Source organism: Argiope bruennichi, chromosome 11 (genome assembly GCF_947563725.1).
Source record: "Argiope bruennichi chromosome 11, qqArgBrue1.1, whole genome shotgun sequence".
Taxonomy (NCBI): Eukaryota; Metazoa; Arthropoda; class Arachnida; order Araneae; family Araneidae; genus Argiope; species Argiope bruennichi.
The window spans coordinates 35,862,179-35,888,854 of NC_079161.1; the positions used below are offsets into that span (position 1 = coordinate 35,862,179).

The 26,676-nt window shown below is 28.7% G+C and overlaps 1 protein-coding gene across 1 annotated transcript in view; it reads left to right on the forward strand.

The window, feature by feature from the left end:
- LOC129957611 (probable G-protein coupled receptor No18) overlaps positions 1-23,135 on the forward strand; it is a 320,125-nt gene extending 296,990 nt beyond the window's left edge. Inside the window, exon 5 of the mRNA XM_056070028.1 lies at positions 20,971-23,135. Coding sequence (XP_055926003.1) covers positions 21,156-22,523 — 1,368 coding nt within the window. The 5' untranslated portion in view covers positions 20,971-21,155 and the 3' untranslated portion in view covers positions 22,524-23,135. The remainder of the gene's footprint in view (positions 1-20,970) is intronic.
- The last annotated feature ends 3,541 nt before the right edge of the window (positions 23,136-26,676 follow it).

The following is a 26,676-nucleotide window of genomic DNA, read 5'->3' on the forward strand; positions in this document are numbered from 1 at the left end:
CCAAAATTTCGCTTATTTTTTAAATAAATAAAATTCTAATTAAAAATTCGAAAAAATAATCCCCATGTGCACATTTCCGGCCTCCAAGGTATACACGTGCCAAATTTGGTAGCTGTAGGTTGAATGGTCTGGCCTGCAGAGCGCCAACACACACACACACACATTGAACTTTATTATAAGTATAGATTTTACACATCAAGATGTTTCCTAAATGTATATTAATAGAATTTAAAAGAATACATACAATGATTACAAATGTATCGATTAAAAAACAACCTTTCTTTAAAAAAAAAGATTCGTAATTACATACAACAACTTGTTAACTCCTTAAAATATTTGTATTTTAAAATATAATGTTAGAATTATTTTCTTTTGAAAAGTATTTTTTATTATTAAAAACAAAAAAAATCGTCCATGAAATTTTTTCTCATATTTAAATGAAAATTTATTGGTAATATTTTTATTTATTCGGTAGAAAAGAATAATCTTTTATTAACAATAATTGTTTTTCGAATTAAAATTGTTTTTATTCGGTCTATATTCGTATACTCTCATAAATCACCAAAACCTTATCTGATATTTTACTTAATTTCCTCCTACATACATATTGCTAACGATTCCAAAATGGTGATTTCCTGTAACCTTCCGGCAGACATATAATTTAAACTAATATATATCAGAAATAATCAGAATTCAAGTTTTTGGAATATTAACTTTTATTTAGAGCATTTACTATCGTTTTAAAATACATCTAGGAATCTCAACTTTTTTTTTATCTGCCATAAAAACAGATATATTTTAGTCTTTAAGACCAAAAGAAACAAAAAAAATTATATCACTCGAATGAAAATCACCGGATTGGCAACTACAAAAAAAAGTTAAATAATATTGCATTCTATTAGCAAATACATAATAAATCTTTCTTTTCTTATAAAATATATATTCTTATCCATCAGTATTTAATTCCCACAACCGAAAAAAACGATTTATTAAATATTACTACTTTTACTGTTTTCTATACAGAAGAACTGTCAATAACCATGTGAAATCTTTGGTAAAATCCAATAGTTCAAGCATTCTTTTGAGTTAATAATTCTTATTTTTCATCAGAAAATTCTTTTTTTTTTAAAAAAAATCAATCTTAACAGTAAGAAAATGCATGATTATTGGTCAAGCAAAAACTTTAATGGAACTGCAAAGTGGCACGAAATTTTTTTTAAGTTGGGTGATTTGTTATTTTAACAGCTGTTGCATGTTTTCAGTTCTGTATTGATTTCTTTTCTTTTTTGTAGTTAAAAGATTCAGACTTTTTGTCATAGAAGTTTTAAAGGAGAAAAAAATTTTTGAAGTATTTCTGAAAAGCAGACAGATTTGTTTTGTCATTCGCATTAAAATGTCCTTCCTTATGATATAAAAAATAAAATATGAGAGCTTTATTTGAAATATTACTTCATTATCAACTAGTCAACTTCGGCTATCAGATGTTTCTTTGGGGTATTAGTCGCATTTAATTACAATTCTTTTAGACATAAATTTGTGTCCCTGATTACGTTAGAAAATAAATTTTTATCAACAATTCACATTAAATCGTGCTTTCTTATAATAAAAAAATATATTGCTTTATTCAAAAAATTCTCTCATTATCAACTAGTCATCTTTGACTATTAACTATTTCGCTGGGATATTAGTTGTATTTAATTTTAATTAAATCTTTTAGACATAAATTTCTATTTATGATTTCGTTAAAAATAAATTTTAATCAAAAATTTGGCATTGATTTTAAAATAGTGCCATTTTAATAGTATTATATATATGTTTTGTTCATTTTGTAAATCAACTTTTCCAACAGCATCACATCATAGTGTTATTACAAACGTCATTGTCTGCTTTATAAATGTTCTAAATAATCATAACTTAATCGTACTTCGATACCGTAACTTCATTGTTTTATAATTCGTTTTGTAATCTTTACAGATATGAAACATTATCCTGCTTCTTTATTATCTAGCATTGGAAGGAAACTCGCTATTAAATATCTAACGAAGCAATGATCATTTTTTGAATTTCCGGAAACAATGAAATCTTAGTAAAAAAAAGTATTTTTTATAAAAAAAACTGCCAAATTTTTTGAAATCTTTGCATGGTTATTAAGTTGATTGCATTAAATAAACAAAATTAAAAATTTTGAAACGCTGCAAATTTATTTTTGTGTTTTGATATTCCAGAAAAAGCACCATGGAAAAACGCTAAAATAATTGAAATTACAAAAAAAATTCCATGAGGAGCATTCCAACCTTCCAAAATATATATGTGACATATTTGACAGCTGAAGGTCAATGGTTTGGCCTTGCAGAGCGCGTGCGTGCACACACACCCATCTTTATTATTATTAGAAATAAATAAAGATAAGATGATACCGAATCCTATTTGTGCTGATAACAGGAGATAAAATGTTTTACAAAATTATTTATATAAAAAAGTAAAAATAAATCCTAATGTAGGGATAGAATCAAAATTTTTCTGAACCATGTTGAATCCTTAAAGATTTATACGTCTTCTCGCTAATGTGGAGTTGATGTGTGCACTAGAATTATCTAGGAAATTGCAATGTACACTACATGTTACATATGTACTCAATATATTACATATATAATCTATATATTATATATCCAGTATTTGCTCTACTTATTGCGTACACGGTCAAAACTCAGGGTAAATGCTGATGGTTGGTGATCATGGAAGCTTTAAGTAACTTTTATTTCCTAAAAAATGAATTAATTAAAGTTTGAAACTATGAACTCTAATTTTGCATTTAAAATAAAATCATAAAGCCGTAACAACATAGTATAATCCTGAACGTCCCTTTCAAGGTTGATTTGATGCTTTTTAATGACTAATAAGTCACTCGAGAAATTTCGGTAATCAAGATTATATTCTTTGCCAAGATTTTTTAATTTCGTTCCATTCGCTGCATTCAATTATGAAGGCCTTAATAAGGGGAACTATTTTAGTCATTTTTTACTTTCTTTCTAAAAAAATTCTTAAAATACTATTTTTATACTTTAGAAGTTCGCATTTCGTTCAAATGTTTCCAATTTTGAATCCTTTCGTACTCTTCCTCATAAGCAAATATTATTTAACTACCATTACTCAGGAAATCATTCTTCTTCTTCTTCTTATACTAAAAAATAAAATGTACCTTTTTTTTATATGTTACTGACGGATTGAGAAAACCTATATGATAAAATGAAGCCTGTCTCATCAACTTGTATTATGGGAATTTCAAATGATGAAAACAAGATTATTTTATTTTTCCAGATTTCACGGTTACTTTCCTTTAAATAATTCAAAATGCGTTTCTTTTTTTCCCTCGTCATTTCCGAAATGCGAGTCAAAATTTCAAAAAGAGATATAAATATAAATTATTTTTCCAGTTGGAAAAATTCAATATAATATGTCACATATGAAAAAGGATATTTTTTTTCTTCTTGTCATATATGTTTGCATTTATAAATCAAATTAAAATGGATTTCAACTCACGACATCTGCTTATTGTGACAATACATTTTGTCCAGAAAAGGATATTTTGAAACAATTATTGTCTCTGCACAGCATTTTAGATTATTATGTTTCCTTTTTGATATTTTATTAGGTTTTACTTTGTTTAGAATATCATATCGCCGGGAAAATATATATTTTTTACATTCAATTTGTAAAAATGTTGAGCAGATTTCCTGTCTAATATATTTTTAATGAGAAAAATTATATCTTTTTCTTCGGTTTTTGTCTTTCAGGGAAATCATTTCAACAGCTTAATGCATATTAATATATAAATTAGAATCCATTTCTTCATAAAGAAATTACTCGTAAATGAAGACGTTACTTATAGAAGCGTGGTTCGTACAACCAGATGGTGCTACGAGAATCGTTCAACATTTTAGTGTTTGTTTATTTACTTTTTCGTTTCTGCAATGAAAGTTTATTATATAAATCTTTCTCAGTTAATTTTCAAATCAATACGTTCCATATTAAATTCTTTATTTAAGTTTTATTCTATTATTTATCAATTTTAGAGTTCCAAAAATCTTTATTGGAGCAAACGGCTGTCTACAGATTATAAGAAGTGTTGTTCTAAGGGGTTGAGAAAAGTTAAACCTATAATTGATTTTTTATTTTGCTAATAACTTTATTTTTATAATTATTCAATTCTCCATATCATTATTCTTAATTATTTGATACAGCAACTCAAAATTTTTCTATGCTGACCAAATTTATTTGTTCTTAATTATAAATTCGTAAAAAAATAACAGTTTTTTTTAAACATTTTCCCAAATAATAAATCCAAAAAGGGTTAACCCCATCCTGCCTTTTCATCTGGGGAAATCTGAATGATCACCATTTCGACAACATAGATTAAAAGAAGAATTCTAACAGCGATCAAGAGCACTCTTTCAGTGAAGGCATGTTTCATCATCTGAGTAAAGATAGTTCAGTCTCAAACTACTGCATAATTATTAAGCAACCATGAATCTATTTATTTATGAGGCAAAAACTCATATCGCACTCGTGGGCGTCAGGGAGATTCTCCAACTAACAATGCATAAATAGAATATGAAATGACAATATTCGTTATACACATTTATTTAATATGATGGGTTTCATTTTTCTAATGATAAAATTTTCTCATTACCTTTCATTTACTATCTGGGTTATCACTATAATAGGTTTGAAGTATCATACACTTGTAGATCCTAAGTGAAAATACACTATTTTAATATTTCCAGAACCGATTTATTTAATAAAAGTTATATGCATAAAAGGATCTCCACCTGTTGATGTACATAAAAAATGTATATAATTATTTTATTTAGACCATTTTGTTAGCAGATCTATGTCTATTAACAAAGGTTTACTAAATAGCTGTTGGACTCCGATTAGAGTAGATATCTTGTACATTTTAAACCATATTTGCCTTAAATAAATTTTTTCCATTGAATTGGTAACATGGGTATTGTAAAAGATCATAGAAAAGGCTTCCTTACATTTATTTTTCGGAAAATATATTATATTTATTTCACCTCATACAGACAAGTGCTGAAAATTACACTTTTATAAGTTTAATTTGCTTTAACAGTTAACTTATATTTGAATTTGAGCCTTTGTCAATGTGATGGCAACACGTTGATAAAAGTTAATTTTTTCCCCATGAACGCGCAACGTGCAATTTCTTTTTTTTTTTTTTTGTGAGAAATAAATTGTTAAAATATAAAATAAAATTATTTTTTTTAAAAATTCATTAAAAATACATTTTTTATTTGTTGGTTAAAACATTAGTATTATTGAAAAGATAATTTTTTGAATTACAATGTAATGCAAAAATAAATTTTGTACTATAATAGTTTCGGAAGTTGTAACGGAAAAACATCGAATTATCGCTTAATTTTTAATTAAATTCTAATTACAAATTCAAAAAATCCCTCCATGGTGCACATTTCCGACCTCCAAGGTATACATGTGCCAAATTTGGTAACTGTAGGTCAAGCGGTCTGGCCTGTAGAGCGCCAACACACACACACACAATGAGATTTATTATAAGTATAGATGACTAACAAGAACATGGATTGTAGAAAAATTTAAACATCGTAATTTTATCAGCAGTATATTTATTGTCTGAAATAACATAAAAATTAATTTTTACGTCATTTAGAGCATTTCTGGAAGGTTATATCTATCAATTATGAATTAGAAAGTAGTTGCTGGATTTCAATTATAGCGAGAACTTTAATTCATATATCATATATCCAACGCTTGCGTTCATTGTTCACCTTCATTGTTGAATGGAAGCTCAAATTTCTCGGAAGAAATGCATAAAAAATTCTATGAGGAAGTTTGACTCAGGTCCGAATGATACAGTGGAAACTCTACCCCACCTCATTTCCTAACTGGTCGACAGTTGACCACTGCCCCATCCAGACCTGAGCCTATAACTCACTGGAGCAAGGAGATTACCTGTCAAATTCAACTGGTCATACCTCTGGAGGTTGACCATGGGGAGGGGGGATGTTGCAGCCAGCAAGAAAACTTTTCGGTATAATTACTTTTAGCTTGAGTGACATCTCCCGTTTTTTGTAGTTATTCTAAAAACTACTTTTCACTTGTAACGTCTACATATCGCGAAGAAAATAAATATATGTCATACGTCTCTCAATAAACAAGAAACAAATCTCCCAGAAAACGAACAGAAGTTATCACTTTACATTCTTTCGAACCACATAGTTCCATGAGAAGATTGACCTTTTTCACCTTCACTGAAGGCTGGATGGATTCCGATTTCCCAGCCAAAAAGCATCCACAATCACTAAAGAACAAGAGGTAAATCTCCCTGCAAATAAACGGAAGTTGTATTTAATAATATTCTTCCGAATCACATAATTCCATGAGAAGATTGACCGTTGAAGATTGAAGCATTCCGTGATCATATAATTTCACCTCAAACTAGAAGTAATCATTCACCAATCTTCTTTCTTTCACAAAAATAATTTACCACTCTCACCCATTTAATGTATACCTGACGCTATAAAACTAACGAAGACAACTGTAATTGGAACCAATCAGCCGAAGGATTTCTCAGAGGAAAAGTTGGAATATCTCTAAGTTGGAGTTAAGACACGATAATGTTATAGGATTAACTGCTAATGAGCATTCTGGGTATATAATGAAAACAATGATACCATTTCCAAGAAAGCTTCAGCGAAGCAAATAATCTGGATTTGTTTCCAGTTTTATTTTATTCATTTGATAGTGCCAAAACTGTGGTATACATAGAGGATTATTTTTTTTCCATAAACACAATTATATTTAAAAATACATGGGCTTTTTAGTACATTGGTTCTTTTTTATTTAATTTTTTTAATTACAGAGAAGAACACTTATTAATTAATGACTATTCATTTAGAGTGCTATATTAAATCTGAATCATTTTCGTTATTCTTTATAGCATGTAGAAATACGAAAAAAAACTTATTTTTATAATAATCATATTAAAAAGTATTATCTTCAATAAATATTTTCAAAACGAAGATTTTATTTCAATATCTTGAATTCAATTAATTAAAGGAATCTAATTTTTTTATATTTTAGAGATCATGTTCCATTCTTGAAGAAGAAATAAAATTTTAAAAAGTGATTGATAAAGAATGATCTTTAAAACAATCTCATGAATACGCACATTCTAATACTATCGTTTGGTAAATATCATAATCTAAATCTGTTAACCCTTTCTAGGGCCGTGGGAAGTAGGCTTCCAACCAAATTTATCGATCTTTGTATGAAATTATGTAGGTTGGCATAAGTTCTGACAAATTTTTTTAGTAAGTCAGAAACTTAGATGTTTCAATTCTTTATCTCAGACAAAATGATGGGTCTTGATTTGTTACTTAATTATTAATTAACCAAATTAATTAATTAATCAAATAAAATTTATCTAATAAGCTAAATGAATCCCTTTTCTTATTCTAATTTCAAGCCTAAAAATATTTTGGCATAATATGACTAGAAAAAAATGGCCCTTTAAAGGGTTTTTACAATAATTCATATTCATCTGACACAACCAAACGTCGACCAATACGAATAAAAACAAGTCTTGATTGGTTGTTCCTACAAAACTTTCTTTTCCACGATACATTCCTTCTTTCTTTACCCTAAGCAACCCTCCAGCAATCAGGCTGGCCAGAAAACTCTCCAGAGATCCACGCCTTAAACTAACCACATCATCGCCCCTAAACTCGAAGTAAGAAGTAATCCAGATTGCTACTTCTCCGAGAAGATCTTTTCGCTTACTGGCTGCAATCATACTGTCTTCGTTTCCTTGGGAGTGTCTATTGGAAGTCTCATTGCTGAGGGGGGTGAATTATCTTAAGACAAGAAAAAAGAGTGGGGTATTTGCTCCGGGGTGGAGAAGAAATCGTATGAACCCGAAACGTTGAATCACGATCAATCTCTGTAAGGTATAATATGATTTAGAAGAATTGTGGGTATCCTTGTATTGATTTCCATGCACAAATGCCTTGTCAGTTTGATATTTTGTGAGGAAACTCTGATAGGTAAGATCTGAGTTTGGTACGGAAATAGGAAGATTAATTAATTAATCGATGAATTAATTTCATATTCGGGAAATAAAATATTTCAGATTACTGAGTTTTTTTTAAGGGGTGGGGAATTTCGAATTTACCTTTGATTTTTAATTAAAGAAATTATACTATAAAATTTAGCTTGAAGCAAACGTATCCATAATCAACTTATCCGTTGTTAAATTGCTAGAGTTTGGAAAGTGTTCCTTAGTTCTTAAGTATTATATTTTTCCTTTGAAATAGGCTAACACTGTGTGTTAAAACGGGAATTAGAAATTCTGTTTTTAAGATAAAATGGAGACAAATTCATAGATTAATATTGTAAATGCGATATAACATTATAAATAAAATAGTTTCTTTATTAATCATTTGCATCAATATTAGAAACTCTTTAAAGTTCGGTTTCTTCAAACTACGTACATATTAATTCATTTAATTTCATAAAAATATTTTTTTTAATTGAAAAAAGAAACTATGATCATTAGTTCCGGGATGATAGTTTTTCGGGTGCTGCAGTGATTACATCCAGTTGCTTAATTTAAGTAGGAAAATATATGGTCACAGGAAGTAATTTTGCATTGCACTTTCTCAAAATAACTACATTCTGAAAATCCCAGAAGATCTTTCTGGATTTTATAAATAACGAAGTATTATAAATCTGCATTTAATAATGTATTTTGGAGAAATATTTATTTTTAAAAAAATGCTGGAATTTTGCGGGGAGAAAAGTTAAATTATTTAAGAATGATCTTTAGCATATCGTCAAATAGTAAAAATTTTTAAAAAAATAATCTGCGATATTGTCTATGTAGAAGACAGCAATAGATATATTTTTATTATGTTCAGAACCTGTGAAATAAGGTCTTCAAACAAATAAAAATATTGCATTTAATCGCATTCAAAATAATGCAAAATATATCAATAAAAAAAAAACAATGTTTAATTTCTTTTTAAATATGATTAACATTTCGTAAAAGTAGCAAAATGAACAAAACTATTCAAAATACAAAATTAAAGAAAACTTAACTAAATAGCAATTTAATCCTTGCTATCATAATTATGAATGTTTTTGAATCCAAATATATATAATTTGTAAACTGGGAACAAACTGAAATTTTTCTTAGACAAACATTCAAATTTATAAACAAAATGCCTTATAAATAAATCTTGGCTTTTTGGAATTTTCTTGATTAATTGTCATAATTGTCTTTTTAAAAAATGATAAAGGGAAAAATTATAAAATTTAATTTAAATGCTTGATAATTGGTAAAGAGCAAAATCTCAAATCAAGTTCAGTTTAGTTATATTAATATCACGTTTTAAGGCAAAACTAGGGCTATTTTAGAACGGACCTCTTGATTTTGAACAGCGGTCAGTGAACGAGGGCGTTACTTTACCTGGTGCCCCCTCTCTAAACTTCCACATCACACCATCGGGAGGAGGTTTGACCCTAATGGATTTAACGTGCACCTGACCTGCTTACACGACGGTTCTTCTGTGAAATCGAATCTCAAACTTGAAGAACTGAAGAAGACAAGAACTTTACCTCAGGCCATCGCGTCCCTTCTCAAACAAAAAAGAAAGCATTTATATGTTGAGAAAAGCAGCAAACCATTATAATAACTCCCGTCTTATACTGTTTCTTATAACGCAACTATACAAGTTCCAAATTATTTAGAATTTCAAATGCCTTTCTTACCTAAAGAAATGAAAAACAAATTTTTGACATATCTTTAAAAAAGTCGTTTTTAGATTAGAAAAAGGCATTTTAATTATTTTTACTTATATTTTTCATACCATTATGAACATTCGTGTTTGATTTGGAGCAGCATCATGAATCCCACATAGAATTATGAGTAATTAAGTAATTTAAAATCTAGCTATATATTTTTTTTCTTTTTTTTTTTACGAACTGATCATTTTTCCCTACTGCATTCCCATTCAATATAGCTCCTTACTCAAATTTCAAAAAATACCCCTTTCTTTATCTTACTCTTCAGTTTCCCACTCACGGAACCATTTCTTATTTCCTCCAATGGGTATTCGGCTGCAAATGACGTCACTCTTGACGTCAGGCTTCGAAGACAGCTGGCGAAATATTTTTCGAGAGTTCCCCACACTTGATTGCAAACTTCCAGTTCCTGTTTTCAACGAATTATAAACGACCTGCGAATTTATATCCCTCCCTTTCCTACACTCACATTTTCGATCCTCTTCCTGTTTGGAATGTGAAAATATCAGTTGGGGAAGTGAAATCGAACTCGTAACATGTCCCAAAATAAATAATATGAACCAATATCGAAACTGCCTGAATTTCACAACCAGAAGTAGTTTGGAACTTTTTTTAAGTGCTTGGATCCAATACAGTTTCAAAGATACGTTAAAGAATTCCGGTGAAAGATCAATATCAAAGTGTTAGACTTAAGTACTGGGTAAACAATAAGGTAGTTAATAGTTGTACAAGAGAAAAAATTTAGTTCATTCGAAACAAATTTTTTATATCCAATGGAAAGTCAGATCGGATGTAAATAAATAAAATCAATACACTGAGAAAAATATATATTCAGTTCTGTTTCTTATTATTGGAGGATTTTAAATATTGTATTTTCATTTCAATTGCCACTATTTATTGAATGCATTTTGTACATTCATATCTTTCTCCATTGGTATAAAAAAATTGCAAAATTTAGGTTCAAAAATCTGAGTTATTTCGAAACAAATTTTATAAAATTAATGGAGTCACATCGAATGTAAATAAATAAAATTTAATATACTGTGAAATTTTTGTATTCATTTCTGTTTCTTATTATTGGAGGATTTTAAATATTGTATTTTCATTTCAATTACCACTATTTTATTGAATGTATTTTATACATTCATATCTTTTTCCAGTATTATAAAAAAAAATTGCAATATTTAGGTTCAAAAGTCTAAGTTATTTGAAACAAATTTTATCAAATGAATGGAGAGTCAAATCGAATGTAAATAAATAAAATCAATACACTGAGAAAAATGTATATTCACTTCTCTTTCTTATTATTGGAGGATTTTAAATATTGTATTTTCATTTCAATTACCACTATTTTATTGAATGTATTTTGTACATGTATATCTTTTTCCAGTGGCATAAAAAATTGCAAAATTTAGGTTCAAAAATTTGAATTCATTCGAAGCAAATTTTATATATCCAATGGAAAGTTAGATCGAATGTAAATAAATAAAATTTAATACACTCTAAAATATTTATATTCATTTCTGTTCCTTATTATTAGAGGGTTTTAAATATTTTATTTTCTGATAATTGTAATTTTATTTCAGTTTTCACTATTTTATTGAATGTATTTTATACATTTCTATTTTTGTCTAGTTTTGTAGGAAAAATTGTAAAATTTCGGAAATAAAAAGAAACAAGAAGCTTCTCTTTGAAAAACAGAGGCATAATTTTATGAAAATACATTAATTGTTGTAAAAGAAGCAAATAACAAAAAACAATTTTTAAAGTTTTTCTTTAAGGAACAAAATGCAAAGTAATAACAATAAAATATCAAAAAAAATTTATAAAATTCCAATTTTTTTTTTTTTTTTTTTGCCATTTTGACAGCAGTATTACGTAATTTTTATTGAAAGGACAAGGAAATTACACATAAAGATATTGTGCAGCCTACTATTCATTCAATGTTGAATATTATAATTGAATAAAAATGTGTTATGAAATTACATTACATTGATTCTTCAATTTTTTTTCCACTATTTCACTGTTACAAAAGTCTAATAAATAAAATTAATTAGACAACATTCCAAATATTTTGCAAATTTTCATTTTCAATTTATTCTAATTCCTTTCTGTGATTGTGGTTGTTTCAGATAGATTACATTGTAGTGCCAGTTTTTAATTTAAAATTTTTCCATAGCATTATTGTAAGTTTCGATAGTATCCCATTTTGAAATTTGCACACATTATTTTGGCAAAGGATTCGTAATTTGAAATAAAGATTAGAAAAGGAAGAAGTCTCCTGAACCGATACTTTTTGCCAACACGAGGGTGCCTAGTCTTTAACAGCAGATTAAACTTGCACAATAAACCTCGTTTTCCCTAGAAATTCAGAAAATCATATCTCTTTTTCGTAATCTACCAGTAATGAAATCAAAACCTTTTTACTATGCGCCTACCGTGCATCTCTGCTTTCGTGTGTACTTATACACCTTTTGTGCCTATAAAACACTTTGAGTCTAAGATTTAAGTCAGAAAAAAAGACATTAACACATTTGAGGAATAAGGTTAAATAATTTCGACTTAAAATAAGGAAACTGAATATCAAGTCAAAACAGAGGCTTATATAAAATTATATCAACTTAATATTACTAGTAACCAAATATTTTTAGTCATTACTAAAATTTTAAATACTGAATGAAATAAGACAGTGAAGGTAAGCAAGAAAATATATGTTACCCACAAAAACTCTTTAAAGAATAAATTTCATTTCTAACAATTCAAATAATATTTGGAGAAAAAATTAAGTCCATTCAAGTAGTCAGTCATGAATGGCTTCAGTGCATTCACTAGGTCGAGCATTAAAGATCTTTAACGAACCCAAGATATCGCCGAATAGTCCATCCATGGGTGAAATGGGAAAGAAAAGACCTTGAAAAAGGAGAAATCTTCTTCCATTGCCTCTGGAAGTAATTAATGATCTGGCCCTCTTTTATAACAGTGAATTCTTTTTTCTAGCATAACTGACAGTATTTCTATAAACTCTTCGGTATTTCGATAAACCTTTGTTTTTTCGTGTTTTTGTGCAGTCACTTGTATATCCATTTATTTGAGATAAAAACAGTAAAAATTTTATCTTCCTCATAAGCAAATTCCGCTTTATTTTTTTTATCTTTCATTGGCTCACCATTATTAATAATTCATAGATTAAATCAACTTGTTTTTATCCACAACTGAGATATAGTCAACTTTCTGTTTTATATTAAAATAAAAAAAATTACAATAAGAAATTCCCAACGCAAGTATATCTATAATCAACAAATTTTTCATTATAATTAAAAATTAATTTCAATTTCTGTTGTGCTTAAATTAACTTTTTCGGGATAAAAAAAAATATGCTGTCCTATTCAATTTACTTAACATATTTTAATATGAATTGATAATGAAAATGGTATAATGAATAAAAATACATGATGCACCGACATAATTTTTCGCGAATCACTGTACCATATTTCTTCCCTCTAAAACTTTATGGGGGCCTCGTGGTATCTCTAACTTAGTCTCGAATAGTGTGTGCATTTGAATTCACACCTCCTTTAAAATTTCATCATTCATGTGTCATGTGTCATTCAAAACACTCCATGGTTCAATGATCGCGTTTTGAAATCTGATGAGTCTGACCATAGATCAAACTTCTCTGGTTTTATTCCATAAAAAAATCACACTATTTCGGCAGTTTTCAATATCAGAAGTGTATCTAATTAAATAAACAAAAATAAAGGGAATAGGCAGCATTTTCTAAAATAAAAAAAACATATAAACTAAAAATGCAAAATACGTTTCCTAATTATTGCTTTTATGATCAACAGAATGCTCTATATATAGATAGATATACTGATGCCATTTTAATATGACTCTTTTGTTTTCGGTTAGGGGAGGCATTGCAACTGAGATTAGTATTTATTATAGGCTAAAAGACTGTATTGAAGGGCCGGGATAGCCTGGTTGGTAGAGCGTTGGTTCCGCATCCCTTGGGGTGCGAGTTTGAACCCCGTTGGCCGAAGACTCCGTGTGTGTTGTGTCTGGCTCACGTATAAATCACATATAAATCGACAAAGTCCTCTATGTCGAGAGTAATACCACTGGGAGTATTGGATTAGGGCGATTGTTCTCCGATTCAGGTCTAAATTACGATCGGTGAATGAAATGTCTGAATGAAGTCCGCCCCGTGAAAAGGTTTGTGACGTGTGTGTACCCAAGTGGTACTTTTGGCCCCAGATGGCGCTACTGCAAAAACAAGAGACGCACCCTTGGCTTACAATCACTGACTTCTGAAGTCAGTGGGATTGTCTATGGCAAGTGCAATTAGAAACAACAACAGACTGTATTTTAACCAGCGGAAGTGTCTCCTATCGGTTTTCTAGAATACTTAAACAGCAGAACACCTCTTTTTATTTCTCTTTATAAGAAATTCCATATTGTCATATTTATAGACAATACTATAACAGTTTGTATCCCACTAAACATATCAAAGGATCTAAAGAAGGGGAAGCTAAGCCTTCGAAGAACAGTGATATTCAAACGAGAATATCATTTCATTTAACTTCTACGTATATGATCACCACTTCTTAAGTTTTAACAGTATAAAATAGAAAATCAAGTATAAATTTTAGGATTCTTTATTTACACCAATTGGATACAAATTATTTGCTTTTGAATCACTGTATTCTCCCATGCGAGTGCTTGGATTAAAAGAGGGTCCATCAGCTGGAATTGACCCAAAATACAACACTCGTCCACTTTTTTGAAGATAAAGCAAACTAAATCACAACATAATTGTTTACAATAACAACATAATAACTCAAAATAATTGTTTTATTTTTCGAGGTGTCATTTTGGGGCATTTTCAATTTGTCTTGCTATATTTTTAGCTGACGTACTTTCTTTAAACCTAATATATCCAGAATTCGATGGAAATCTATAAATTTCGTATTTGGAATCCATGACAAATTTCATTATCTGTTTAAATGTCTTTTTCTGTGTAATCACATTTATAGATAAATAGGTGTAATTAAATGAAATACATGTTTTGAGGACCTAGAGATATTTGGAACGAACTCTCAAGGTTGAATTTTTTGAAGGCAATAATACTTTATCCCTATATACTTTATGCATGAGAATGTGAAAACAATTAAAAAGAAGTTAAACGTATTCGTTTGAAGAGTTAGCTTCAAGAAAGTTATATACAAGATGAAATGGCAGGGTTTTAAAATTAAATTCAATTTCGGTTAATTTCAAAATACACTGAATTTCTATATTTATTCAGCTTATTTCGATTAAATTCTGAATAATATTAACATATCGATTATCTATCACGATAGAGATCTAAAGAAATGTTTGATCATTTCTCACCACCATCGCTTGAAAAATGAATTTCATTTCCGTAAGAACTGAAGGAGAGCAAAGACTCTGGCTTATGGAAGGGGCGATTCATCTTATTAATCATGGATGGCATGAATGCAATGATTGGGTCGAGCGATAATAGTTCTTCACGTAACCCAAGATATCAATAAATAACGTACCAGCAGTTGAAATGGGAATCAATCTTCTTTTATTTTTCTTATTATATTTGGTAGTAATTAATACAAGTCGGTATATTTTATGTCAATGACTATTTCAGTAGGTTATTGTCAATGTGTCTAAAAGCATTGCTTCTCTTGTATCATGTATTTTTTGATCGATACTTGTAGATCCACGTATTTCTGAGAAGCATAAAAGGTAATTTATGATTTAGAAAAATAATTTGGAACTAGTTAGGTATATTTAGCATCGTGCTTTCAACAAGTCATTTCATACTTCATTTTTATATCATTACATAGCATATCATCATCCGCAAGAGGTCGCTTTTGAATGTAGATAGATGTCACTCTTAACCCAGCTTTATTTTCGTTTTTATCTCTTGTGCAAGAATTCTAAAAATTGAAAGCATTTTAAGGATAAAAAATTTTACTTTGAAAGTTTGATTAACCTTCAAATTTCAAATTATTTATTAAGCTAAAACCCTGTTTATCGGCGTACGCGGTAATGCTGAAACGGAATTAGAAATCAAAGGAAAGTCTCTTTTTACAGCGATTTGAATAGATAAAATTAGTCATATTGTTTTAATACCAAAATTGCAGATATATATCGAAGCAGTTATACAGGATTAAACACTATAATAGAACACTATATAGAAACACTATATAGAACTCAATTCTTCTCAAATTCTCTGACATGATTTATGATATAATAAATACTGATTGATTAATTTACTATATTTAAATAAGATTTACTTTATTTAAAGTATGGATAAATTAATGACAATGTAATAATATCAATTATTGCAATTTATGTTGTTTATTCCAAACTTGATCCGGTTCTAAACCGTTACATATAGGCATTTAGTTCTCCATGGGAAAGCAATGTAAATTATACTAATAATTTTGTTTAACGTTCTTTAAGTTCAACAAATATACTTATAAAAATTTAAAAGTCTAAATATATATATTTTCTTTGAATTATAGATATGGATTTTAATATTTAAGGAGAATCAACATGCGCTTTGAAGACGAACCGTATGTTGATTGGTAAATTTTCCAAGGGACTGTTCAGAATATCTTAAAGATTTATATGCTTTGTTCACAGAAATACGGAGCATATTTTTAACAAAAATAAAAGTGTTAATTATAATATTAATGAAACGGTTATAATAATATCTTAATATTCATTAATTTCCAAATTTTTATTTGAAATTAGTCTATATTAAGTTCATTCTAAAATGTTCTCTTATTTCCTGATCCATTTGCCACATTTTATTTAATGAATTCTACACGAGCTGTATGAAACTACTGATTTCAGCATTTTCTCACTCTCCGAGTGAGGGATTAGAAATCCTTAATGATTGCAACATTTTTTAAAGATATGTGATTCCCTTTTCTAAGTCGACCCGTGTCAAGGAAAGAATTATCAAATTCTCATAGTGAAATCACTGAAGAGAAAAATTTCACTCTCTTTTGCTTTTGTATCGCAACGTAAACTGATGCATCTTTAAACCTCGCTTGTTTTTTGTACAAATTATACCATACTAGATGAAAAATATTGAATATAAAATTCCAAAAATTTCTTTTATGACCAAGCAACTGTTAAAATATAAAACAAGAGAGAAACAAAACAAACAAATAACAATATAAACAAAAGAGAAGAAAGCGAAAGACAGAAGTTAAAAAAAAATTACAGTAGCACTTCACGTAATTAATCCTTTACTGATTGCAGAAAATACTATATTTCTACCACAATCCTCCCATGATGAGCAGTTGATGAATTGCTTTCAAATTGCTCGGAAACGTAATGAATTTCTGTATCTGGAACAAGACTCAAAATAATTTTAATATGATTCACACACTATTTTCTTAACGTCACAAAATAAATTTATTTCTGTACCGTCATTCACGCTTTCTAATATGGAACCCCATATGGGAACATAAAGATATGAAATAAGCGAACTTCAACACAACTTATATTTTAAATCCATAATGCATTTGTTTTATCAAAAAACCTCATACCATGCGATTTTATCCTTTTCGATATTTCAACTGACAAGCAATTTTGAAATTCTCTCCCCTAAGAATATGGAAACCGACTTTCTAATCAGCGTGGTTTCTACATTCCACGTAAAAATTTTTCATCCGCTTTTTGAAATGCCTTGAGACATATGCAAAGCGAACTCGCTCTAAGCCTATTCAAAGATCTTGAATATATATGTGAAAATAAAATAAAAAAGAAGTGTTGAGCAGCTTACTGCAAGGTAAGGATATTTTTCAAAATGGCTATTTTTGAAGACGTTTGAGTAGAATGAATATATTAAATGTGGCATCCATATTTTTAGGTTAAACCAAAAATAGAATTTATTCCATCTTTTAAAATCTTTGGAATTCGGATTCTTGTTATTTTAGAATTAGCATATATTTTGAAAGCTGCCCATTTTTGCTGTATGATTTAGAATTGTTGTAAAATGTATGTAAAAATGATCGTACTGAAGAAAATAAGAATGCTTCATTCTTAAAACAATGTGTGCGTTGTCATAAAGAGTTAATATTTCGTTATATATGCATTAAATATTTTTAAGCTGAAAGTAACATTTTTTTTCTCTTCTTACTTCTATTCCATTCATTACTGTGTCGTTATAAAGAGTTAAAATTTTATTATATATGTATTAAATATATTTAAGCTGAAAGTAATAGTTTTTTTTCTTTATTTCTATTCATTATGTGTCGTCATAAAGAGTTAAAATTTTACTATATATATATATATATATATATATATATATATATATATATATATATATATTAAATATTTTAAGGTGAAAGTAATGGCTTTTCTTTTCTTATTTCTATTCCAGTCAATACTGACATTAAAATACGATTAAGCTTCGTTTATTTCATGTTAGTAAAAACAGAATTTCGAAATCGAATTTAAATCCACTTTCTATTGTGTTAGATCTTTGAAATAAGATAGGTGTCTGTTTTTATGATGTCAGCATAATATTGAAAATTCATAGTTTAATTTTATTCACTTTTGATTTCATGGTAAGGTGCGCCATCTGGTAGTGATTGCTCTAAGATTAAAATATTCCATAATAATTAGAATAATGAATTATGAACTCCTTCAAAATCCAACAGTAAAAATTGTTATAAGCAGATTTTGAAAAGAACACAGATTAATATGTTAAGATATTTAAAAGCATGCTTTGTTTAATCAAAATATACATTTCAAAGCAAAAATCATGTTAGCATATTATACCAGTTGAACTGTATTTTGACATGAGAAAAAATACGAAACCTCAACTTCATTGATTTTCGTTGTTGGGTTGACCATCCAAAAAGTGTAATGATATTTAAGACCGAATATTTGACCTAATAAGAGGAGAAAGCTATAACATTGGTTTTTTCAGATTCAAATAAAAGGCTATCAATGTGGAAAAAAAACACCTCTTGCGTGGATCATGTTTGAAGGGAAAAAGTGAGAAGAAAAACTCATTGTTATCGGCGTTTCCCGAGACAATAATAAATGTCTATGTAAAATGCAAATTAGATATTTATAGATGTTTATCTTATTTATTCAAAATAAGATTTTTATGACCTGGAATTCTCGATGATAAAAAAGGCATTTAAGTATTTTTTTAATGATTTTTTTCAAAAAATAAAATTTTTGATCAATATCTGCATTATAACTGGTATTCCCTTTTGTGTAATTCACTCTTAAGCAGAATTACACAAATTTTGCTTAAAAAGGAAAAAAAATTAACTCTTATTCATTTTGTTAAATTTTTTTTTAAGACTTAATAATGCCCTATTTAATCCATCTAAAAAATTGAAGGCTTATTGTATAAGCCTTTTTAGTATCCATAATGTTTCCATTTTGAAGCGATAGGTGAATGCCCACAATTTAAACTTTTCCTTCCAAATTTAAATGCGAAAATATATGTTACAACTAGCTTTCCCACCCGTCCCCTATTTATTCAACCGAATATAACTATTTGGCTGCTCAGTGAAACATGGCAGTTTGTTCCGGATGGCCAGCTTAGAGTAATGAAATTAATGTAATGCATTTTTGTTTTCAATTTGATATTTTTTATGTCAATTCGACGCCTAAGAGGCGCTAAAAGCATTACAATAAGAAAATTAAACCAAAATCAAAACAAAGAAAATATTAGCTCAGTCAAAGAAAAAAATATATAAACTCGTTTAAAACTCAACTTTATTTTAAGTAAGTTAATGATTGATTTCGAATTTATTTTGATTTTTTAATGAATTATAATTATGATGATTGTTATGATTTTAGAAGTAACTCCTAGAGTTTTAATAAAGAATCGTTTTTATATTTTAAGATATGTGACTACATTCAGCATTAATTTTTTTGAAAATCGTTCGGAACTAATAATATTTTCTTTTTAATATTTGCATACAAAATATTGATAAAAATATCTGTGGAATCAAAATATACCAGTTAAATGGGAAAGGTTTCTTCAAAAATTAGAAAAGAGATTTTTTTTTTTTTTTTTTTTTTTTTTTTTACTTAAAAGAGATGTAAAGCAAAAATTTTCTATTTTAGAAGTTTATGAAATAATTTGCTTCAAACGTGGCAGATAGCTTAAGAAATATATTATCCAGTTTCTGAACTAAAATCTTGATTTGTATTTCTATCTAAATATTGGTATTCGACTAATAAATAACACGAAGTTTTCAATTTTTTTTCACATTAGGAAGCATTAAAACAACTATAAAATATTTCTAAATAAATAGATTACTACATTTTCACTAGTTCAGAAACTACAGAATATATTGAGAAATTATTACACTAAATTTGAACAAAACATATGCATTACAATTTAATTTAAGACGTGTTTTTTTTTTCAGAAAATTCTCGCACAGATTAAATTTGAGAAAATAGCATCTAAACATGCAAATTGGCATTAAAACGTACTTAAATGCAAATATAAGAATCAGTGTAATTTCCAAAAAAACTGACTTTGAAACAAAATTCTAACGGTTTTATTAAAAAAAAAACTTGTTTATATATTAAAAATATTAAATAAACAAAATTCATGATTTCGCCAAAGATTGACTTTTTTACCTACCTAAATATGTTAGAAAAATCCCACCAAATTTAAACTACATTTATCAGTTTATAATCTTTGTTCAAAGATATATTCATCTTTTAGTCTAAAATGGATTTCTCTTTATAACAATATCATTCATACTTTGGAAACAAATCAATATACTTTGAAATAAATACGGCTTTAGAAATTTGACTTTCTCACGGAAAACTCTTTCCTACATATTAGAAATATTTGTTTTTAGTGTTTTATGACTGTTATACTCTACTGAATTATTCATCAGATTCGTGTACATGTTTCTTTCTTTTATTACTATTACTATATTTTACTTATTACTGTTTAATGAATAAATTGTGTCATTTTTTTCAATTTTACATTTTTTTAAATAAGTCCACAGCATGAAATTGTACACTTTGTTTATTGGAACGTTTTTTCCCCTATCTTTTCTAACATTTTTCGTTCATTTCTTTTGACAGGTTCAGTAAGAAGGTGAGATGTGATAAATTTCTCAAGATGGAATTCTGAAAAGTTTTGGGAATATAAAATCCTTTTGGTGAATGAGATTTTTGACACCAAGGAATCTTTCGATTTTACTTGGAAAATATAGAGACGGAAAAAATCATAACTGTTAAAAACCTTCTTCGAGATATTAGGGATTGCTATGTGGCTCCTTGGATACGAAACTAGTGACGTCAATTCCACATTAATGGAGCAAGAAAACAATGACACTTATACTTCTGGTTTTGATCTTTCCGTCAACGTCAGCTCACTGAATTTCAATATGTCTAACGAGACAATATCTGGATTTACAGTGGTTACTCATGGCAATGATTCTGCAATAGATTTGGATAGCTCTCTCCTGGGAGTGACTGTGCCACAAGCCATTGGTACAGCTGTGGCACTTGGTGTCATAATGATTGGAACTATGATTGGAAATGTATTGGTAATTCTTTCTGTGTTCACTTACAAACCCTTGAGGAATGTGCAGAATATCTTCTTAGTTTCTCTGGCAGCTGCTGATATAGCTGTCTCGATTTTCGTCATGCCTTTCAATGTAGCTTATTCAATTATTGGAAAATGGGTCTTTGGTCTGCATATGTGTGAACTCTGGCTGACATGTGATGTACTTTGCTGTACTGCCTCAATTCTCAATTTGTGTGCAATAGCTTTGGATCGGTACTGGGCCATCCACGATCCGATCAACTACGCCCAAAAACGGACATTAAATCGTGTCCTTTGCATGATATTTAGTGTCTGGGTAATCAGCACTTTGATATCTGTACCGCCATTAATTGGCTGGAATGACTGGCCTGAAGAGTTCACGTCCGACACCCCCTGCAAGTTGACGGAGGAAAGAGGTTACGTTATATATTCAGCAAGTGGCTCTTTTTTCATTCCCTTGATCATCATGACAGTAGTATATATCAAAATATTTCAAACAGCTAGAAACAGAATCAGGGTCAAGGCAAAAGCAGCAGCAAATATCCTGAACAAGGACTCTAAGGGGGCAACATCTCAAATGGCACCTCTCAAGACGGTGTCTGCTGATGTCTCAAGTCGTGAGAATAAGATTGAAGTTGCCAGCTTAAACTGCAACTCGTCTTCCATAGAGATGGAAGAGAAATCTTCTACTCCACAAGATTCTGGTACTAAAGAAAACCAAGATGAAGTATCGAATGGCCCAAAAAATGGAAAGCAAGACCAAGTCAACAAGGCATCCACTGCTGTATTGGTTACAGTACGAAGTTACATGGAACAGAAAGAACGCATTTGTTTGCAGAAGGAACGGAGGGCAGCTCAAGTTCTTGGCATAGTCATGGGCGTTTTTGTATTATGCTGGCTTCCATTTTTCTTGATGTATGTTATCCTACCATTCTGCCCAAATTGTTATATATCGGATGACATGATTAATTTCATCACCTGGTTAGGATACATGAATTCTGCTCTGAATCCAGTCATTTATACTGTCTTTAACACTGATTTTCGGAGGTCTTTTCAAAGACTGCTATGCGGCAGAAGAAGACGCTAAGAGAAACTTGCATGTTTATGAAAGGAGAATTTCTCAAGAGTTCATTCAGAAGATACTCAAATAATAGTTACAGCAGAAACCGGTGTTTGTTGTTTAGATCATAATTGTAAAATGGTCTCAAAAGTTTTTGACTTTTGAACTACTTGTGTTCTTCTATCTACAATTAGTTGATGGCGAAATATATTCAAAAATATCTATTTCTGAATAAGATTTAGCTGAACTTTAAGTTTTCAAATACTTTCAAGAATAATTGTTTTAGAGTTTATTCCTTATTACATATAAGGTGTTTTATGTTACATATAAGGTTTACACAAACGCGAGATGGGTCGTGGGGCTTACAAACCAAAATCAGTTTTATGTAGTGTCAGATGTCCAGAGTTATGTGCATGTTGTAGGCCAATGTTTTAACTAAAGCGAAGGAGGTAATAGAAAACCACCTTCGTTCATGAAGGTTTAGCACGTTACTGCTTATTGAAATTTTTAAAAAGGCGAAAAGTAGTACAAAATTTATGATGTAAAATTAAACATACTTATAAATTGAGACTTATCAAGAAATAATTTTTCTAATAGAAATGCAATATTTTTCAAAAATAATATATAACAAAAGTTGTTTATTATTCACAATTCATACACAGAGTTTTAAAATTTATATAGTTTATTAGTTAATACACATTCGATAGAATTCATTAAATTTTGAAAAATTGTAGATGAAGGCTTTCGAATTTGTTAAATACATAACAGATTATACGTATTAAATACTTATATAAATCCCATTGCTTTAACAAATAAGAAAAGCTTAAAACATATTTATCAAGCTATTCATTTAAAAACTTGATACTGGTGAAATAATTTATAGCATTTTTTTTTAAACATTGATGTTTACATGTAAAATATAAATATATTTGATGTACAATTTGATGTCATAATGTTACTGTTGGCTCATTATACAGATCGTTCAATAAATAAGGCGCCAGAATATTGAAATGGTTGAGTTCTGTAGCAACATATTTTTTAATCTTAAATGTATAAAAATTTATTCCACAGACAAAATCTTCATGAAATTCTTGATAATTCTTAGAATATGTTACAAACCACCTCTTCCAATTCAACATTTGAATCAAATTATTCGTTTAAAAGTTCGAATTGTAATTCAATGATTGAGGACATCCAATATTTATTGTGCATTTTTATGCAAGCATTATGATTGAGAATTCCAGGAAAAATTCGTCTTCATTGCCTATTAGGTGAGATTTCAGAAGGTCCCTCCTTTTTTGCTTCCAAACACCGAGCTCAAAAGATCCCTCTTGAGACCAAATTCATTAAAATTGTAATAATTAATTGTAAAATTCTATTCCGGGGGCTATTTTTCAATTTATTTACTTATATTTTTTCTATTTGCGGTTCTTGTAATTTTTGTCAATATTTCGATTCAGTTTGTGACTCGTTATTCATTGAACGATCTTAATATTAAGATGTTTATTAGAAAATGTCGATATTAATTAATTTTACCGTTTATGTAGTATATTTGATAGGTCGATCTAGATATTTCAGATTTAAGCTCTAAGATGCTCAAACATAGCATTTTAAGAAGTTGTATATAAAATTTAGGTGCTAGCTGTTAGATTTTTTGTTTATAGTATGTGAATTGATATATATACTCGCAAGGAGCATTTCTATTTAGCAGTATTTCGTTTTATATTATAATTCTTGTGCATTGATTAGTTTCTTTGTTAAAAGAACGTATATAGTATTGTTGGAGTACATTATACTGTTCTGTATATAGTACAAATAAAATTTGGGTGTTTTCTTACTTTTTTTCGTTGTCTTTCTTTACTTTTTGTTGCACTTAGCAATTATCTTTTACAATATTAAAATTGTCTGAACTTATGCTACATACTATCATAAGAATAGCATGAACACTTAATTTTATTATAAAACAATTCCCCATTTTATACAATTTCAGTTTACCAATTTACTATTTCATTGTCATCTTTTTTTTTTATCTACACTACAATCCCCTTATCACTACGATTACAAATTTTATGCCAGAACATGCGGAAATTAAACTGCAAACAAACAACACAGCTCATAAAATATTTTTAACTTTATGTTGTATATATTACACATTATACATCTTCTAAAAACTAATTCGTTCATCACATTAATTGTTTGATTTTGTAAAGTCAACAGTTTTTAGCTGTTCAACTTTTGTAATGTTTGATATACTAAAAATATTAAATGCTTCAGTCAGCTAAGAAATAAATTGGGAGAAATGAAAAATAAAGGAAACAGTGAGCAAAGTTGTACTGTTATTTGAGTAAAATTTTAATGCGTGGTTAAGATGAAAATGCCGTTTTGCAAATAAGGATTTAGACCTTTGCAATTAGCGATGTATCCCAATTATAGCACCATCTGAAATTTAATCACCAAGCAACCGAGAAAATTCGCCAAAATAGTAGTGACATTTGGCCAAAACGTACTTTCTAAATCATAGCTTCAGGAGCTTGGCGAAATCATAACTGCGGTATTTTAAGATCGCCAAACAAGCTCTGGACCTACGATAAGAGGTATCTAAGCGGTTGAGAAGCGTTAAGCAATATGACCTTCTAAAACTAGGAGATTCAATTAATATCACATATCATTTTGGCCCAGCATACATTTCATTTCAATAAGAATATTCCTCTCAGACCATAGAATATATATTTTATGAAATAATAATACATAAATTTGTAAAAAAAAAATTTCTTCGACACAGAAACTATCTAAATTATCTGTATGTATAATATGTCGTATTAATAAAATTTATAGCATTTAAATTACATTTCTTAAATGTAAATATAATCATGTGCTCATATAAAAAAATTCAGTGGAAAGAAACTGCACTATTTATAAGCTGTAAAATCTCTAAAATTATTAAATTTTAATCTGAAGAATATGTGTGTGAGCGTTCGTGCACACGATACTTGGATTGAAGAAACATTCGAGTTTTTAACGTCCATTCTTTATAATTTCATGGATGTAGTCCATTTTGCAACTTTTGTTAAGATTTCTTTGTCCAAATCATGGCAAAATCACAATAGTAAACCGAGTCGATAAGCAGAAAGACTGAAAGACAGAACGTGAGAAATATTTTGGATTTTATATAGATTTTTAGAAGTAATTTGAAGGCATTTGTGTTGATTTTGTGGAAAAATTAACTCCGGTGTTCTGGGGCTCATTAAAGTTACAATGAAGATTAACTCGATTGATTAGGAAATTATTTTAAAAGCATAGCTAAATTGAAATACTATATATATGTGTGTGTGTGATTTTAATTGTTACGGCAATGATTATATTTGTTGGTAAGAAAAATACTCTTTAAATTAGTTTACGTCTTAATAGATAAAATATTTTAACTCTTAAATTAAGAGAAATTGCATCGTTTAGAGAAAAGAGGAATGTACAATGGGGTGTAAGAACCCTCTATCTGTACTAAGCTACATTAGCCACTTTCAATGTATTTTTCTCGAAATCTATTATATATAAATGTTGAACAAACTAAAAAAAATTATTAAAGACATCATTATTATTATATTGAAATAAAAATGTGTCATTTTTTTATTAATTATAAAAATATATCTTTATGGACAATGTTAAATTGGTTATTTTCCGAAGATCTACAACATATACGTATATGTTTGAATTTTTATATTATATATATAAGTAATGTGCATCTGTCTTATTAATTAAACCGAAGTTTTTGACAAGTTTTATTTTTTTTTAAATTTGACAATTGTTTTATACAAAAATTTTATAATAAATCAATTTATTAATTTTTTGGAAGAATCCAATGTTAAAATTATTAGCGAACATAATAATTGTGTCATAAAATTTGCACAGCTGTAATAATAATAATAAATAAATAAAAAACCGTAATGGAAAAATATTTTAGATAATAATTATGGCTATTTGGAAGAAACCTGTCCGCACGAGTCATTTCCACCGACAACAAATTTGTGAAGAAGAAATAATTAATAATCAGTTTCAGAAATTGCCATTTATCTGACAATCGTACCTCGGATCTGTTTTCAAAACAAGCGTGTGCTAGAAACATTGCACACACATATAAAAGTGAATAAGAACAAAGTTCATCAGAAGAGGAAATTTATATAAT